General features: G+C 40.8%; 1 protein-coding gene across 1 annotated transcript in view; it reads left to right on the plus strand.

Moving 5' to 3' along the window:
- Nucleotides 1–16,692, plus strand: part of HECW2 (HECT, C2 and WW domain containing E3 ubiquitin protein ligase 2) — a 176,318-nt gene that overhangs the window by 140,601 nt on the left and 19,025 nt on the right. Inside the window, exons 20-27 of the mRNA XM_055719209.1 lie at nucleotides 3,353–3,473; nucleotides 5,577–5,690; nucleotides 9,390–9,542; nucleotides 11,639–11,737; nucleotides 13,508–13,637; nucleotides 14,120–14,266; nucleotides 14,953–15,067; nucleotides 15,817–15,902. Of these exons, the coding sequence (XP_055575184.1) occupies nucleotides 3,353–3,473; nucleotides 5,577–5,690; nucleotides 9,390–9,542; nucleotides 11,639–11,737; nucleotides 13,508–13,637; nucleotides 14,120–14,266; nucleotides 14,953–15,067; nucleotides 15,817–15,902 (965 nt within the window). The remainder of the gene's footprint in view (nucleotides 1–3,352; nucleotides 3,474–5,576; nucleotides 5,691–9,389; nucleotides 9,543–11,638; nucleotides 11,738–13,507; nucleotides 13,638–14,119; nucleotides 14,267–14,952; nucleotides 15,068–15,816; nucleotides 15,903–16,692) is intronic.

Here is a 16,692-nt window from a genome sequence, read left to right on the forward strand (position 1 = left end):
CTGACTTGTAAAACATGCAGACTTGTTTTTTACTGATGTGAAACAACTAAGTGACTGCTCATGCCAGGATCCTGATGCCTGGAGAATTAAAAATACGAGATCCAATAACTGTTCGTTAAGATGCCAATGTTAATGGGGCTGTGGGACAGTGAATGGCAATTTCATGTAAAGCCAGATTATTGTCCCTTAACATGAGTTCAAAGGAGAGTGTCTTACAGCTGTCTGGAAAATGCATCTGTCGGAATGGAATGAAATCGATATTTCACATATTAACTAAATTGTGGATCATTACTAAATTATTTCAATATGACAAGGTCCATTTGACCTCTGAAGGCTATATACATCAATTTGAAGTTTATAGATGTCACTATTCTTAGTTTTCTCAAGGAGATAATAAGTAAAATAAAATCACTGCAGTAAATCGGCAGTGGTTTAAGGGGCTTTCTACAAATTTCGGAGCAGAAGTATAGATAGAGAACTCTAGGTGGTTCCAGACAATAAGAAAATTTTACCAGAAAAAGTACTGTGATTTTTAGAGGCTTTTCCCAGTCATAAGTCCACAGTCATAAAAAGCTTTGCCTTTTTAAGAAAGCAGATAAAAACCATTCATAAACATGTCCTGAGTGGTAGCTTTTCCTGCTGGTGGGCAGAGGACCTCTGCTGGACCTGTCTGAAGAAACTTTTCCAAAGATTATAGTATTCTTCAAAGCAGCTAAAATGTACCGTCTATCTGTATTGATATTTTTGATACATACATGGTTTAGATATAACTGTTTCCCTTTGTTGAAAAAAAAGGAAGAATGAAATCTGCATGTACGTATATCATTTCCAACTGCAAACCTGGCAGTAAAATGAGTAAAAATACTTTTGGCTTTCAGAGTTACAATTTCCTCATTACTAGTACATGCACCAAAGCATGTTGGGCAGGGCTTTGCTCCAACAAAGTAATTTCAAAATGGATTCAGTCTTTAACGTGATCTTTTCATCTGTTCCCCAAGTAGCACACAGTAAAGGATGAACAGTGATGTTTTTAGTCCCGTTCTCCTTAAAATTGTAATTTGTATTCTATTTCATAGAAAAATATAGAGAGGCCATTGAATTTCCCCATCAGTCTGCGAGTATGCATGTTTGTGTTGGTGTACAAATGACTTTTTTGATGAGGAATTGTAAATAGCCCATCGTTTCTGTGGAGGCTCTGTGTTCTTCCGTCAGCTAAACTGGCCGCGCTGCGCTGCGTGAGGTTGCGTGTTAAGGGTCCATTGTTCAGAGCAGCCACAGTCGCTTGTGCTTTCTCTTTTGGGGAAGATGAATAGTCATGAAGCTGCTCTTTATATCTGCTTTAGAATATAACCTCTTTGAAAATCAAATATGATTATCGCATCACTGGTGTGTTTTAGCTCTTCCATTAACATCTTTTGTTCCCGAGGCGGAAGTAATCGCTATAATTGCCCAGAAATTTCTTGGCATTTGCATCTGATTTGCAATGAGGACTTGTCATGTGCTGACAGAATAATATACTGCTGATTTCTGAACCGTGAAGTAATGTGTTACCAGATACGTGTTCTGCAGTATCTCTCAGCAAAAGCTTCCTTCAGGGGCTGAGGCTGAAGTATGCTTTTGTTGCGTTTTTTTGGTGACTGCATTTTTGTACCTACTTTGACCCAAAGCGAAATAAACAAAGCAGAAGGAAAAGGCTGATAATTAAAAGGCTGTTTACAGTTTCAAGTCTCTGTGAGTTTTCTAGAGAGTTCAGCTGAGGGTACCATTAGGGAGCCCTTGGTGTTCTCAGTAAAAGAGGATAACCACTACAGATTAACCAACAGCCATGATTTGTTTTTCCAGAGGGGTCCTGCATGTTCCGGTTGGAGCTGTGAGGATTCCCTGAACTCTAATCCTCCCACACATTGCTCTAAGCGTAGAACAAGTGGCAAGCGTCCTTCTGGTCAGGTCTTTTAAAGGCCCCTCAACAGCATTCAGCGCTGACACTGCTCTCGCTTGTTCTCGCTCTGGTCCTTGCAGAGATGGGCTCCGCGGCTTCCTTCAGCAGCCACTGCCGCAGGACGTGCTCGGCGCCTGGGCCGCCAGAGCCGTGTGCTTTGTGGCTGAGCCAGCTGCTCTCCTCTCCCCTGCTCTCTGCCCGCAGGCTGAGCGGATACACGTGCTCTCTCTTTCGTAACCCAGAACGTTAACCTTCTGGTGCCTTCGCCCACAGTAGCGGTAGATGGTTCTGCATGGGCTCTGTGTCACACGTGGAGCCAAAAGAAAACTCGCGTAAGGCACTGACTGTCACCTGAGAGACAGACATCTACGTGTACGTGCTTCTGAACCATTCATTTGTGTGGCCGGGGCATTATGGGCCTGTCAGATGGCCACCAGTTGCAGATAAGTAGTTGGGAACCTATGTATTCTGTAGAAAGAGAGAAATCTTAAAACATCCTCTTGAGTTTTTTGTGGGGGATGTCTGCATAGCCGTGCAGGGGAGGAACTTAGTGTTGTAAAAACTAGGGCTGAGAAGATGAGCGTCAAAGGGCTAGGGTTAACTGCCTCTTTGGCACCCAGTCTTGCAGTCAAATCAATTGAAGTAATTTATCCAAGGAGGCAGTGGAAGTTCTGATGGTTGTAATATTCAGAATAGATCAGACTAAACACCTGATTTGTATATATGAGACTTGTACCTGCACATGTGGGGGTATGCTGGGTTTTTTTGCACACAGATCTCATCTCTCCCTGCTTTTAAGGAATTGACCCTCAAAAACAGTTTTTCAAAAATAAATGCACTTAGATGACCATCATGCATGTTCCTGCAGTCACATGTGAAAAGTTCCACAAACTTAAATTTGGTAGCCTTCCAGTTCTTCCAATAATTTTCTTTCTTGTACTTCCCCAGGGGAAAAAAAATTCTACTAGGGAATTTCCAAAAGTCATCGTCCTTCAGCTTGATGTCTGTTTATGCTTCATTTTGAGTTCTTGTTTTTCCTGATAATACTAAAACGAGAACAGAGCAGAACATTTATTGTATGAACTATTGTAAAGGGTAGGATGTAAAGTGTACTTCACAGACAAAAGTTCAGTCTCACCAGTTAATTGTGCTGGGGTTTAAATTCATCTTTTGTGTTGGCCTGGATCTGCTCTTTTAAAACTTCCTTTAGAAGGATGATGCTGTTGCAGAGGAGCAAACGGGAAGTTTTGAACGCAAAACAGATTTGAAGGTACACAGCTTTAACTCTTTATAAAGGTGACTAAACCAAACACATGCCATGTCTTTTGCTGTTAATAAATCTTGTCAGTAGGTGATGGGACAGTAATCAGTTCATGTCACTACAGCTCCTTCTTTGCTTATTGCTTCCTGCAGGTACTCAGCGTGCCAATGCCCGAGCTCCAGCTCCTTACAAAAGAGATTTTGAAGCCAAGCTGAGGAACTTTTACAGGAAGTTGGAGACTAAAGGATATGGACAAGGCCCAGGGAAATTGAAGTATGTTGGAGAATTTCATGACACTGGATTTGTTTTTCAGGCAGCTTGCCTTGCCTTGCCTTGCGCGTCTGCAAGCTTCTTCCCATTAGGAGGAACGCAGATGTGATGCCCTTGCGCTCCTGGAAATATAAAGCCTGTTATAAAAGACTTAGTTCCAGCATGTGATTCATAGCAGAGGGTACAGCAAGTTCTGAGCACTTCTTTTCTCTGTTTCCTCCAACTATATTTTCATACAAACAATATTACCCATACGTTGCCAAAAAGTGCTTTGGGAAGAGGCCTGCAGAACAGGAGGCACCTGAATTCTTCCATTATAGCAATTGCTGTGATATAAATATTTTCTCATGTCTGTTTCCATTGAAGAAACTAGGTAGGCTTGTCATTTGTACATCATTGCCTGTATTGATAGCACGGTCCTCTTTAGTAAAGAGGACTCATAAAAATTATCAAATTCTAAGGTGGTTCTTAAAAAAAACCTGCTTATGTTTTTACTTCAGCACTGGCAGCTAGAGTGCTTGTAGTGAGGTCTTCCCTCCTTCCTTTGTTTGATAATCATGTGATTACATACCGCTGTGTTAAGAATCATCACCATAAGGTACTTTTATAATTTTGTAAATGACCAAGTTTTGTGCCAGCTATTGAACTCTCATAGAAGCCTTGAGGCCCTAGAACCCTTTTTTAAACCATTTCTTCTACTGGAATAGGGGAGTGGTTTGTTTGTGGCCTTTGGTTAGGGTTTTGTTTGTTTTTTTCCCCTAGCCAGTGACTTCTCACATTTTTCAGGAATCTGTGCAGAGCTCAGACTTCATTTGTGTGAGCTTGTTAAAAGTTTTCCACAACTGAAATGGGATTAAAACGGTATTGGTTAGACAGCCTTAGGAAGCAGGGCTGGGCATTATCTGCTTATATGTAATGAAATCATAAACACTTAAAGATTAATGTATGAAAATTTTGTCGCGAATGCTTGGGCAAACAGTTGGTAGAAGAGGCTGGCATTTGCCACCTGTAAGATCCATACCATTCCCTGCACCTTTCTTTCCTGACCTAGTTGCCATCCCAGTGGGGATTTTGAAGCAGAACAGCAGCTTGATTTTTGAACAGAATTTTTCTCGGGGTTCCTTTCCCAGGCGTACGCTGACCTGTTCCTTTTTTTCAGACCAGGACGCCAGCACAACTTGCATGCTGCCTGGCTCCTCTGGGTGCCTGTTGCCCAGGTGCCTTGCCAGCCCCTGGTTCGGAGCTGCCGTGCCCTCGGCAGGGCAGCACGGTGCAGTCCCAGGCTGATGCCGGCACTAGCAGTCAGCACAGCGGGGGCTTTGCGGGAGGCCGTAGTGGGGTACGCTGCCTCTCCGCCGGCAGCAGCAGCGCCCGCTGCGGTCTGCCCGACTGACCAAGCACTGGCATAAGGCACGTATGTGAATATAAGGCAAGCTAAGTTCCGGGAAGGAAATTAAATACAGCTTTTTGGCAGAGGGTAAAATGTTTAAGGAAGGAGGATTCTTCACCTCTTATTTTAGATCTTTATGACACTTCCTCACTATCACAATTTTTCTTTAGAAGGTAACATGTTTTCGCGTACAGATGCTTCAGTCTGGTTTTGGACAAACAAGTGCCATTCCTTCTAGACTTTTGTCCTGTCACACACTGGGGATAGCATTAGGAATGTGTTATTCTGGAGTTACCGTTCAGTGACTTTGTCACAGTTTTCTCCTTTTCCTTGTTAAGAGATTGATTTTTACACAAAAGATTAGATTCTTGCTTACAGTAAGACTGATTTAGAGGCCCAGCCTTACAAAAGGATTTTAAACTTAATGAAAATTCCCTTCAGGACCTTTCCCCTTGAAGCCTTTAGTTTAAGGAAGAACCAGGGTCAAAAAAAATAAAGCTACACTTCTTGGCACGAGACAAATATTATTGAAATATTGAAATGTAGATCCTTGAGAGAAATAGATTTACAGACAGAAGCTGCCAGATCTGAATCTAATTATCCAGCAGAAACACATATCTCTGGGAAGTCACCCTGTTACCTTGCAGTATAAATAGATGTTTCTAACTGTGGCTCATGTTCATAAATTGCTATTTCAAAATTATTTTCCTGTTCAGATTAATCATCAGGAGAGATCACTTGCTAGAAGATGCCTTTAACCAGATCATGGGCTACTCAAGAAAAGACCTGCAGAGAAATAAACTCTATGTCACGTTTGTTGGGGAAGAAGGGTGAGTAGAACAGGGAAGTAAATGTGATCTCAGAACTCAGTGTGTCTCGCAGCTGCTGTTTCATCAAACTTCTTGTGGTCTGGAGTGAAAAGAGGAAGGATTACAGTCAGGAAATGCCACATATATAAGCCTAGAACATATAGCTGTTCAAGATGATTTTTCAGGCATTGTGAAATGTAATGCATCCTGCCTTTGCAGAAGTAATGCATGTATTTATGTGAATTTTCACAATAGTTAGTGTGTGTTTCAGGATGTTGCTGGGAAAGCAAAGAAAAAACCCAAACAACTTGCTTGTGTTATTCATATTTCTTTACTGTCAGTGCTGACATTGTATCTCCGGTGCTTGTTAAAAGACAGCTGATGTTTGTTGGAGGGGAGAGTGCTTCCAGCGTAGGCTAGAGGCTCAACCCTTAACTCAGCTCCTGTCTGAGGCAGTGGGAGCTGAAAGCCCACAGCGCTGCAGGAGGTGCTCACTGCTTCTCCAGGCCAGGGCCTGCGCCGCAAATAAAAGCGCCTAGGCTGTTGCTAGTTGTCAAATAAACACAAATATTTCTGACATTTCAGAGTCACTTCGGAGAATGCTCAGTCTGTGTCTCGTGAAACTCTAACATGTCGCGAGACGTGTGTTGCAAGGCAAGACATGGTTAGGTTTTTCTTTGCGAGTGAAACTGGAACGAGATGCTATTGCTCTCTTTCATCGCTTCATTTGTGCCCCCTTTGTCAGGTCTTAAAGCCTGATGCCTCAGGCACAAATATTTTTATTGATATATTAATGTATTTGTAAATACATCCAAAATGTTATTCCTTGATATTTAGGAAACTGCAGGACACAGCTCTTGGAACGCTGTAGTGTGCATTATTGCCATGTGATGTGTGAGTCATTAAAATTGCTAAGTTGTAAGAGAAGCATCTCATGCAAGATTAGATAAAATTAATACGTCTTTGAAAACCCCTAAATCCTGTTGTTTGTTCAAAGTTCACCCTGAAGTACTTAGTGTTGATAAGGACTCACTGAAGTCTTAAAATAAAAAACATTGACAGCCGAGAGCCAAGTGTGGACTTGTTCATATAAATAATACCGCTGTGCTGTCTGAGGAAGAGTTCAGAACGGGCATGACGAGGCTGGTGCGGGGTGAGATTACACTGTACTGAAAGAGCAGGGTGGGGATGCAGAAACGAGGCCTCACACAGCCCCACCAGCCTTTATTTTCACAGCTACCATCTTGACTGGGATTTAAAAATGAGAGGGAAAATTTTAAATCGTTCATGAGATAGAGATTGATCCAGATAGTCCATCTCCTTTCATCAGACGTCAGGCTTTTGCATTTTATCGCTCAGTAGAGCAAGATGAAGGATGACCTGGAAACAGAGGTGACACATCCTGTTCCCATAATATCCAGCTTTACACAAGACTCTCTTCTTAATGGAAAAGAATGACTTAATTAAGAGCGAAGTCAAATTAAAATGACTTCAATTCTCTATTTACAAATCCGTGTTTTGAATGAAGAAAGGATGTATGCAAACAGTATTATTTCATCAGAGATGGTGTAAGGATGTGTATCGCATCAAATGTTAATTTGGCTAGGTGTAGAAAGACAGGTCAGGGTGGAGGAGAGGAGGGTGAGGAGGAGGAGGAATATACTGAAAGTTAATTGTTTCCTGTTCATTCGTCCTTTTCCTTTTCTAAGTTTTTAAGTGGGAGTTTGCTGTTGTATTTCTTTAGTCTTGGTAAAGAGGTGTAAGTCCTAAAGTAATGGGTAATGAAATCCTCACAAATCAAAACTTTCCAGTAACTATTGATTTTTTTAGTGTATAAATCAGTAAATGAGGCAACTCGAACACAGTTATTACTGTTCCTAAGATTTTTATCCTGTCTCCGTAATGTTTGGCATCTTTCTTGAACCTTCAGTTTCTACCATCTTGCAATTGTGATGCTGGTTTAATGCTTTTACATTCATACTTCATGTGGTGATAAATGAAGAAAATGTTGATACAAAGAATATGGTTCCTTAAAGTTATTTTCCCGAAGTTCTATAAACTATAAGCAGAAGCTGCTTTGCATTAACGGTGGTAAATCTGAAGTATTAATGGTGCTTCCTAGGAGACATGAGTCATGTTGCCAACAACATATTACTCTGCTCCTGAATACCCAAGTGCCCCACAGTTGCAGCTGTTGTGTGGTTGCATACCTCTTGCATGAAGTTTTCTCACCCTTGTGCCAAGCCTTTAATTGTGGGATAAATCTGACTGGCAGTGCAGGACTCTCATGACTGATTTATTTAACATGACTCACAGTACCTCGGCGTACAAAAGGAGCCGTATGAAACGGCTGGTAGTCAAGCACACGGTTTCTAGTCTATCTTAAGATTTCATAGCGAGTCTGATCATCCCAGAAGTTTGCAACAACATCTTCCAGAAGACCCTTTATTTGATCCTGGTATTTGTGCCGAGATTAAGGTCCAACAGTTGTCCATGATATCAAACCATTTGGAGTTTTTTTTCTGCAGTCTGAGGATGGAATCTGCCCTTCTTGCCAGGGTAAGGATCTGTTGCAGTACTTCACTTCTGAAGCTTAACAGATGCAAAGTGCTTCCAAATGACTGAAGGGAAAATGTGTTTCATTCAACAGAGGAAAGAGGCTCTGTCCTCAACTTGACAATGGTACCTAGCCTTTACTTCCCTGACAACCTCATCCTCAAAACCAGCTCTCATCGATGTTTGTCTTGTGTAAAAGTTCATGAGCCAAAGCACTTGCAGCAGAACTCCTATGTGACAGCTGACCTTCTCTGTAATACTTCTGTCTGTGCATTGTCTCAGTACTAAAGCAAGGCCTTCTTAAAAGTCAAGTATGAAATCTCCAGTCTTAGAAGACAGATCTTTAGATCTGTTTGTTACGGTTATGATAATCTCTGTTCCCCAAGGAAAATCCCTAGTTTTCTCTTTTCCAACTCTACCAGAGCATTAACTTCATACTTAACTCATTTCACTGGTGACCTGCAGCGTAATGTCAACATTCAGTCTCAGCGCTTTGTCAGCAATGAGTTTGTTTATGATTCAGGAAGAAGGGGTTATTTAGATTCCTTCTTCATTAGTACTGGAATCTTGAAATAGAAAAAAAAAAAACCCAAACCACAAAACAAAACCAAAGGAAATGCATTCTCCAAAAGACATTTCAATGCACTCAAGTTTGGAAGACAGACAAGAAAATTTAGACCAAGAAAGATAAATCACTGAAGTAATCTCAGATTATATTGCTAGGGAAAACAGAAATATTATCCTTCAGATTGTCCTATTGTTGCAAGTCTGCAAAGACAAACTATGCCTATTGTTCATTTTCACTCTTTAATTAGTCAGATGCAGATAGGTCTAATGTTGGCTCTTTTCATGTTTCCTCCTCCCTCCCTCCCCCAGTTAGTCAGTCATGTTCCTGTGGCAAAGAGGCCGTCACAGCTGGAGCCAACATTTTTGATGAGAGCAGCCGGCACAGAGCACTTCATTCCAGTCCTCCAAGCCATTCCATTTCAGAATAGCCCCGTGAGGACTGCACGTACCTTGGCACTGAGCAATCTGCAGGATAAGGGTTCTGGTTAAAATCTTATGAAATTTTAATTAAAATATAGCGTAAGGAATGTAGATTCAAAACAGCATTTCTTCGCACACAATGAACGCTTTATAGTAATGTCAAGTTTCTCTTTAAAGGTTGGACTACAGTGGACCTTCAAGAGAGTTTTTTTTCCTGGTGTCTAGAGAGCTCTTCAATCCATATTATGGTTTGTTTGAGTATTCAGCCAACGATACCTACACAGTACAAATAAGTCCCATGTCTGCTTTTGTAGACAATCACCATGAGTGGTAAGGATTATTTTTCCTTTTGGTTTTGAAATACGTTTTCTGTTGTGCCTACTTGCAGACAGCTGCTCTTACCTGCTCAGACATATAACACAGAACCTGATCTTTTTAACCAGCAGCAAAATAATTGCATTTATTTAGACTTATCCTGATTTTGTTTTCTCTTGCAGTTTTAGATGATCTTGTTTCTCACAAGGTCAGCAAAACCATGATTTGGAATGTGTACCATGGGATTGTCTCACAACACAACTCTCCGTGTTTCTTGTACATTAGCAGTCATTTCATGAAAGCAGTATTAGCCTCTTGTGCATTTAAAAAAAAAAGTCATTGGCAGAGACTAAGGGAGATTTCAAACAGGTGTTACTGTATGGAAGTTCTTTGAGTCTTCCTAAAGATTACAGAGGTCTCGGTGGAAAAAACCCAACATGTCTATTGGAAGGAAATCTATGGTGGTATCTTAACTGGGGACAGGGGGAAGGCTGCTGATTACATAGCTCTTAAGCAAAGTGTCTACATACACACATACTTCTAAAATAGTTGTCAAGGATTTTTGTATAAGCCCATTTTCACCATTACAAGCCAGTTTAAATCACCCTCAGTTGATTTTTAAGCCATGGCATTGCCAGAAGTCTGTAAAGCTGGGCTATGATTATTAACAGAGAACTCTGTTGAGTAGGCAGTTAAATTACTGTAACAGCAGAATGACAACTGCTCACCTGTGTAGGACAGATACGTACTGAGTTCATATGTATTGGAAGCCAGTTATGAAGAATGAATGTCAGAAAAGGAACCTCATTGCTAGTTTGAAAAATTATAGAGAATTAAATGGTAGGTTGCATCCAGTTTCAGTCAGTTGAAGCAACCTATCTGCTGAACTCCAGTTCTGCAACAAAACTCGGCATATGCTGCATTGGAAAAACAGAACAGTCTGGCAAGAAGGGGGAGAAAAAACTTTGCGTGTTGTGCAGCTTCTGCCAACATTTTGTATTCCTCCCTGGCTTCTGCAGTGCTGGACCAGAGACCTCGGGGGTGAGGGAGGCATGACCCCCTTCCCTTTCTGGGAGTGCCGGTGCCAGTGCCAGTGACGGGCTGGTCTCGTACAACCTCAGGGGGAATTCAGAAAATGCAGCTGTGTCAAGCAGCTATGCATGGAAGAAGGCCCTGCATGTCACACCCACCCTCACCTTGCAAACCCTCTGTACAGACAGATATAATAAAGTCTTCGTCTTTCCAAGAAAAACATTGCTGAAGATGCATAAACAGAAAGTTTAAGAACTACTACTTTCTTTGGAAAAAAAAATACTAGACTTAAATCTAGTTTCAGAGATGGAACTTTTCACAATGGATCTTTATTCTCACGAGAATATTTGCAAAGACCCTACTATTTCCAAGTTGCTGCCATCTGATCTCAGATCTGTCAAACTCCCTCCCTCCCCCCCCCCACCCCTCCTTACACGCCCGACAAAGTGAAGCTCATAGGGGAAGAACAGGAGAGAGGAGAGGAGGAGATCATTTAGGTCCCATTGATGTAGGGCTGGAGAGTACTGTGGTGATACATAACAAAGCTTCCAGCTGCTGTTGGTGAAAATGTCTGGAAAAACTCCATAGTCACCAGTCGGAAGAGGGATCAAGGAGCCACTGTAAGGAGAAAAGGCAGCCAGCAAGGACTGCTGGGCTGGGAAAGGGTGGAAAAACCTTTGGCCTCCCAGTAACATGCAAACAAGTTAATCCTGTGAGGGGTGTGCAAAGAAAAGATATGCTTTGCAATATCTTTTGAATATTTCTTTGGCAAGAAAAGCATGGAAGATATGCCTTTATAAAGAGGTTAGTCTGGCAGGGGTTGATTGGGTTAATATGGATTTGACATTTTTGAGAAGTTGCAACTTAGGTATCTGAGGGATTTTCCACACCCTACAGGCTTGCATTTTTTTCTCTGCCTTGCTGAGAATGTAAAAGAAAAAACCCAACAAAAATACCACAATTTAGACATAGCTATCTGATTTTAAAATGCTGTTTGGAAATACATGTAAGTTTTGAACGCAGAGCAGTGTACAAACCACAAAGTTTCAGTATAACAATTGTAACTCTTTCCCTTCCAGGTTCAGGTTTAGCGGTCGAATTCTTGGTCTTGCTCTGATACATCAGTATTTGCTAGATGCCTTTTTTACACGACCCTTTTATAAAGCCCTCCTCCGAATGTGAGTAGAATTGTTCTGTCAGCTTTTTTGTTTGATTCCATCCCCGTGGATAATGCCATTTTGCGTATGGGTAAATCGTGATGTTTTATCATTGAAGAAGACAAGACATTATTTATAGTTCAATCATTTCATTTCAACTGAGGACTTTTAAAAAAAGTTTATTTTTTTTCTGTTTATGGTTATTAGCCAGTTACCTAATAACTCAGAATGTTTCTGATCAGTATGAAAACCTCCTGTTTTATTGTAGCCATATTACCAGCTTTCTTCTACGAAAATCTTACGTTTGAACTTGTACAATAAAATGTTGTGGGTTTATTCCCAATATTAATAGGGTTCTTATTCATTTGCCTTGTAATGACTCACAGGATAGGATGTGAATCACTTTGTAACTGCAAGTGCAAGACCCATTCTCCGAGGTAGACTGTTGTGTTGGCAATCTCCATTTTGAGGAGCTTTACTTTGATACACTTCAGACTTTGTTTTCAGAACTACTACTCGTGTTCTGGCTGAAACAAAGAGCTGTGCTTCTTCAGCATGTCTGAAATTTAAGACCTAATGAATATACGGTGCTTCACCTTTTGTCCTCCAACTGAAAGCTGTTTTTGGGAAGTCTGGAAAGTTTTTTTTTTGTATAAAACATCGTAAGTTTTAGTGGTGTGGGGTAGTGCATCCGTTTCTATTGCACAGATATTTTAGAAGTACCTCAATGCTAACAGTGTCATTTTAATGAGGACTTATTCCAGATGGACTTTAATACTAGTATGGTGTGACTGCAAAATTATATTAATTGTTTGACGTGGTGGTTCTCTGGACAGTAACATTAAAAATGAGGGGCGGTCACCTCTGTACACAGCCTAATTCATGCAGCTTCCCCATAAAAGCCCTGGACCTCGGCTTTCCTCAGAACTGGTAAGCCATCCAGACTAGCTCTGCCAGCGGGACATGGTGCCCAGTCTGTCAGCTTTGATGTAGGGGCTGTTACTGCAGCACGTCACTCGAACGACACTTGAGTATCCAACTGAAAGTACAGGGCTTTCATCTGACTTTATAGGGACCAGGAATGGAAGCAGCAGGGAGCGCTGCAGCCGAGAAGCACCTTCCTTAATGAACAGCCCCGCTGGCCTGTTCCACAGAACAGGAGTTACCAATGGCAGGAATTGCCACCACAGTGTTAAATGTTACTAACAGATGGCACCTTCAAAGCCTGAGTAGCAACTGTTAAAACCAGCAAGGGGCAGCTGGCTTACAGGTGGGGTTTGCAGGAGGAGGACAGGGTAAGGGGGAACAGGCAAAGGTAAAAAAGTATTTCTGTGATAAGCAGGGTGTCTGGAAGGGCTTCGTTGCACAGCAAAGAGACAAGGGGCAGTGTAGTCACATAAGCAAAAAGAATAGTAGTTGTTTTTTATAAAAACCTAGTGTTTCTGTTATGATATAAAATTTTTGTCTCTTCAATCTATGTATTTTCAGAATTCCAAAATATTCTTCACACGAAACACAGGACAGACTCACCATGAGCTTAATAAGCAATGTGTCTTCAAATTAATAAATCTGGAGTTTATATACCAACAATTATTTTGTGTTACACAGTAACTGCTATTACTGGGCAAATAAACAGATTTGAAGTAGTGTCGTCTTTATTCTGTTGGTTTTTTTTCCTCTTGGCTCCCACTCTCAGTCTCTTTTTTTAGGGCTGTCCTATCTGAGTTTAGTTACTGAGCGCACGCTGCTGCTGTCATCTGTACTTGGGTGTTTTCTTCTTGTTTATGTTAGACTCTGTGACCTGAGTGACCTGGAATATCTCGATGAAGAGTTTCACCAGAGTTTGCAGTGGATGAAAGACAATGACATACATGATATCCTAGATCTCACATTTACTGTAAATGAAGAAGTTTTTGGGCAGGTGTGTAAGATTCTCAATTTAATTTCCTTTGTGTAGTCTACTGCTAGATAAACATTTATTTGGCCAGAAGATTTATTGTCATTCCATGCTGATTTGAACTTGCTTTTATAAAATTCTGGTTGGTGAAAACAATGTTGAAATCTAAGGAGTAATTATTATTTGTAACTGGTCAGGCATGTCTTTCTGGTTAAGGAGAGTTTTCTGGAGAGTATCTGAAGTACCAAAATTTTGGGTTGCTCTGCTGGAGGTAGTTTACGTGAATTTAATTGCAGTAGAGTTAGCATTCAAAGGTATTGCAGCACCTCTGTTGTATGTAGTTGTATGTTCTCTTATTTCACATATTCCAGTCTGCTAAAGTCAGTTTTGGCTCGTGCTTTTAAGGAATTACTTCAACTTGAAAATTTGAATTATTACAAATCTTTCTTTTGTCATTACAATGCTGTTTTGTCACTTGGTCATTTTTTTTTTTTTTTTTTCCTAAGATCACAGAACGGGAACTGAAGCCCGGAGGTGCCAACATCCCAGTAACTGAAAAGAACAAGAAAGAATATATAGAAAGAATGGTGAAATGGAGAATTGAGAGAGGAGTTGTACAACAGACAGAAAGTCTAGTTCGTGGTTTCTATGAGGTAAAAAACTACAAAATTAAATCTACTTTCTTCCTTTATCTTCCGCAAATACTTTTCTCCTCATACACATTTCCCAGATACAGTGTCCCAAAAAGCAGCTACATACAGAAGCAGAAGTGCCCTTACAGATCTTGGGGGTGGGGTGGGGTGGGGTGTTAAATAAAACAAAAAGAAAATTGTTAGTCATTGACTTATGATATGGTTTAGTTTATCTTCTGTAAACTGGAAAATACTCTTGATCCCTATTTGTGTGGTTAGCACGGAACGCTTGCCTAGGCCACCCATCCGTTCCTTCGTTGGGCCTTTGAGGGGGTTTGTGCGTGTGCCGTACTTGGTGTAACACGGTGGACTGAGTGTGTTTCAAGGTATTTCTCTCTCACCTGTTTTAACGTGGACAATTAAATGGAATGTATTGAACTTAATTTGCCCTGAAATAATTCTGTATTATTTGCCAGTAGAATTCTCTTCCCAATCACTGTGATCCTTTAATGAAACTGAAAGTATCTGCAGTGTAAGAAAAAGAAGTTGATTTACTTGCCTTTAAAAAGAAAAAAACCACTTTTATTCTTTCCATTCATGAGAGAAATGTTACCTGATAAATGCCTTAGCCCCACTAAAGCCTTTCACAGGGAGGCAAAAATCAATAAATGAAGAAATGCTACTGTGCATTGTATTTCCTTTCGCAGGTGGTGGATGCGAGGCTCGTGTCTGTGTTTGATGCCAGAGAACTGGAACTGGTTATAGCTGGAACAGCAGAAATTGACTTGAGCGACTGGAGAAATAACACAGAATATAGAGGAGGTGACCTTAATTTTGAGTTGTTCACTGGCCTTCTTGTGCTGGGGGGCCTGGAATTGCCTGGCTTCAAAGACACCAAAGCACCGTCCTATGAGATACATGAGTATCTTCTGAATTTCTGTGGTTGAGTTTGCGTTAGCAGAAGGTAATCTGTCCATCTGAGTTTACTTCATGGCCTCCCCCTGCAGCTCTTCCCTTACTGTTCCTGCCTGGAGAGGGTAACGGAGCAGCCTTCTCCCCAGCAGGTACACCAGTAGGGGACCAGCTGGGCGCTGGGGACAAGTGGAGGTGGCAACTGTCCTTAGTAGGATCTACCTCTTTTCCACTCTCAGAGGGGCAGGAAATCAGAAGTAATCCTAGTGACTGCAGACTGGCAGTTAAGATCGGTTGAGAACAATGGAAGATTTGGGAACTACTTCGAGAGAGATGGTTGCAACACCGTTTGTAGCTTTAAATATGTAAAAAGCACAGCACTGGAGATTTCAGGAATTTGCATTCCTGTTGGTGATTGATGAATGGAAGAAATGCTTGCAGAATAGATTTCACTCCTTTTTGTCGTACTAAATGAATTCTCTGCCTTGAAGATTTTTAAGCATTTTAGGAGTATTCTTCACTCACCTAGTGTCTTTTGCTGCAACTGGATCAGAAATACAGCATTAGTGTGACTAGGGCCAAACTAGGAAAAACGTACTAACTTCTCTCAAGCACTTTTGTAGCACCCAAAGGTATAAAGGCTCTTCTTGTTTTAACAGGTTATCATGACAATCACATTGTGATCCGGTGGTTCTGGGCTGCTGTGGAAAGGTTCAACAATGAACAACGACTAAGACTTTTACAGGTAAGAAATCTGCTGGTTTGTGTCATGTGCATCGTTACAGTTACATGCTAAACTAGTCCCATCCAGGTTTATGACACACAAAAATTGTAGTGATGCTGGCTAGTGGGAATAACCTGACAGTCCTCAGAGACTAACTGTAATAATCTTAAATGACTGGAGCTTAATCTCTATTTTTTTAGATTTCTAAGTTAAAAAAACACATTTAAGATAAAGTATCTGTTGTCAGTAATCCTTTGCTATTGTTTGATTAAAAGTATATTAAGACTAGTAAAGATAGAAGAGGAAGATTGTAATTGGTTATACCATTAGGTAGATATTTGAATAATACTTGTTTAGGAAGAAGAAAGCTTCAGTGGAAGATCATGTGCCTCACATCACAAAATAATGCATAAAAACCTGAAAGTCAGTCCAATGCCATTTTCACTAAGTCAGCCTGCAGAATCCAGTCAGCCTGCTGATGAAGGACAAAAACCTTTCAGCAGAGTTATATTTATACATGTGGGTCTACTATCGAGGTGGTGGTTTTTTTTTAATTCAGATTACATCCATCATACCTGTAAAGAAACAGACAAACCCCAACCCATACCATGTTCTTGATCTATTACAAATCCACTGTTTAACTATTCAGAGTTTGCATCCGATTATTGAGTTACCTATATGAGTATGATGAAGGATTTTCTTTTTGTATCTGATTAAGTACTTAAAACAGGTTTGTAACAGTGTGTGGTACCTCATTTGATGGAGTGCCAGAGATGTCTGCTTATACGTTCCTATTGCATCTGTTAGTTAG

This window comes from Falco cherrug, chromosome 8, assembly GCF_023634085.1.
Source record: "Falco cherrug isolate bFalChe1 chromosome 8, bFalChe1.pri, whole genome shotgun sequence".
Classification (NCBI taxonomy): Eukaryota; Metazoa; Chordata; class Aves; order Falconiformes; family Falconidae; genus Falco; species Falco cherrug.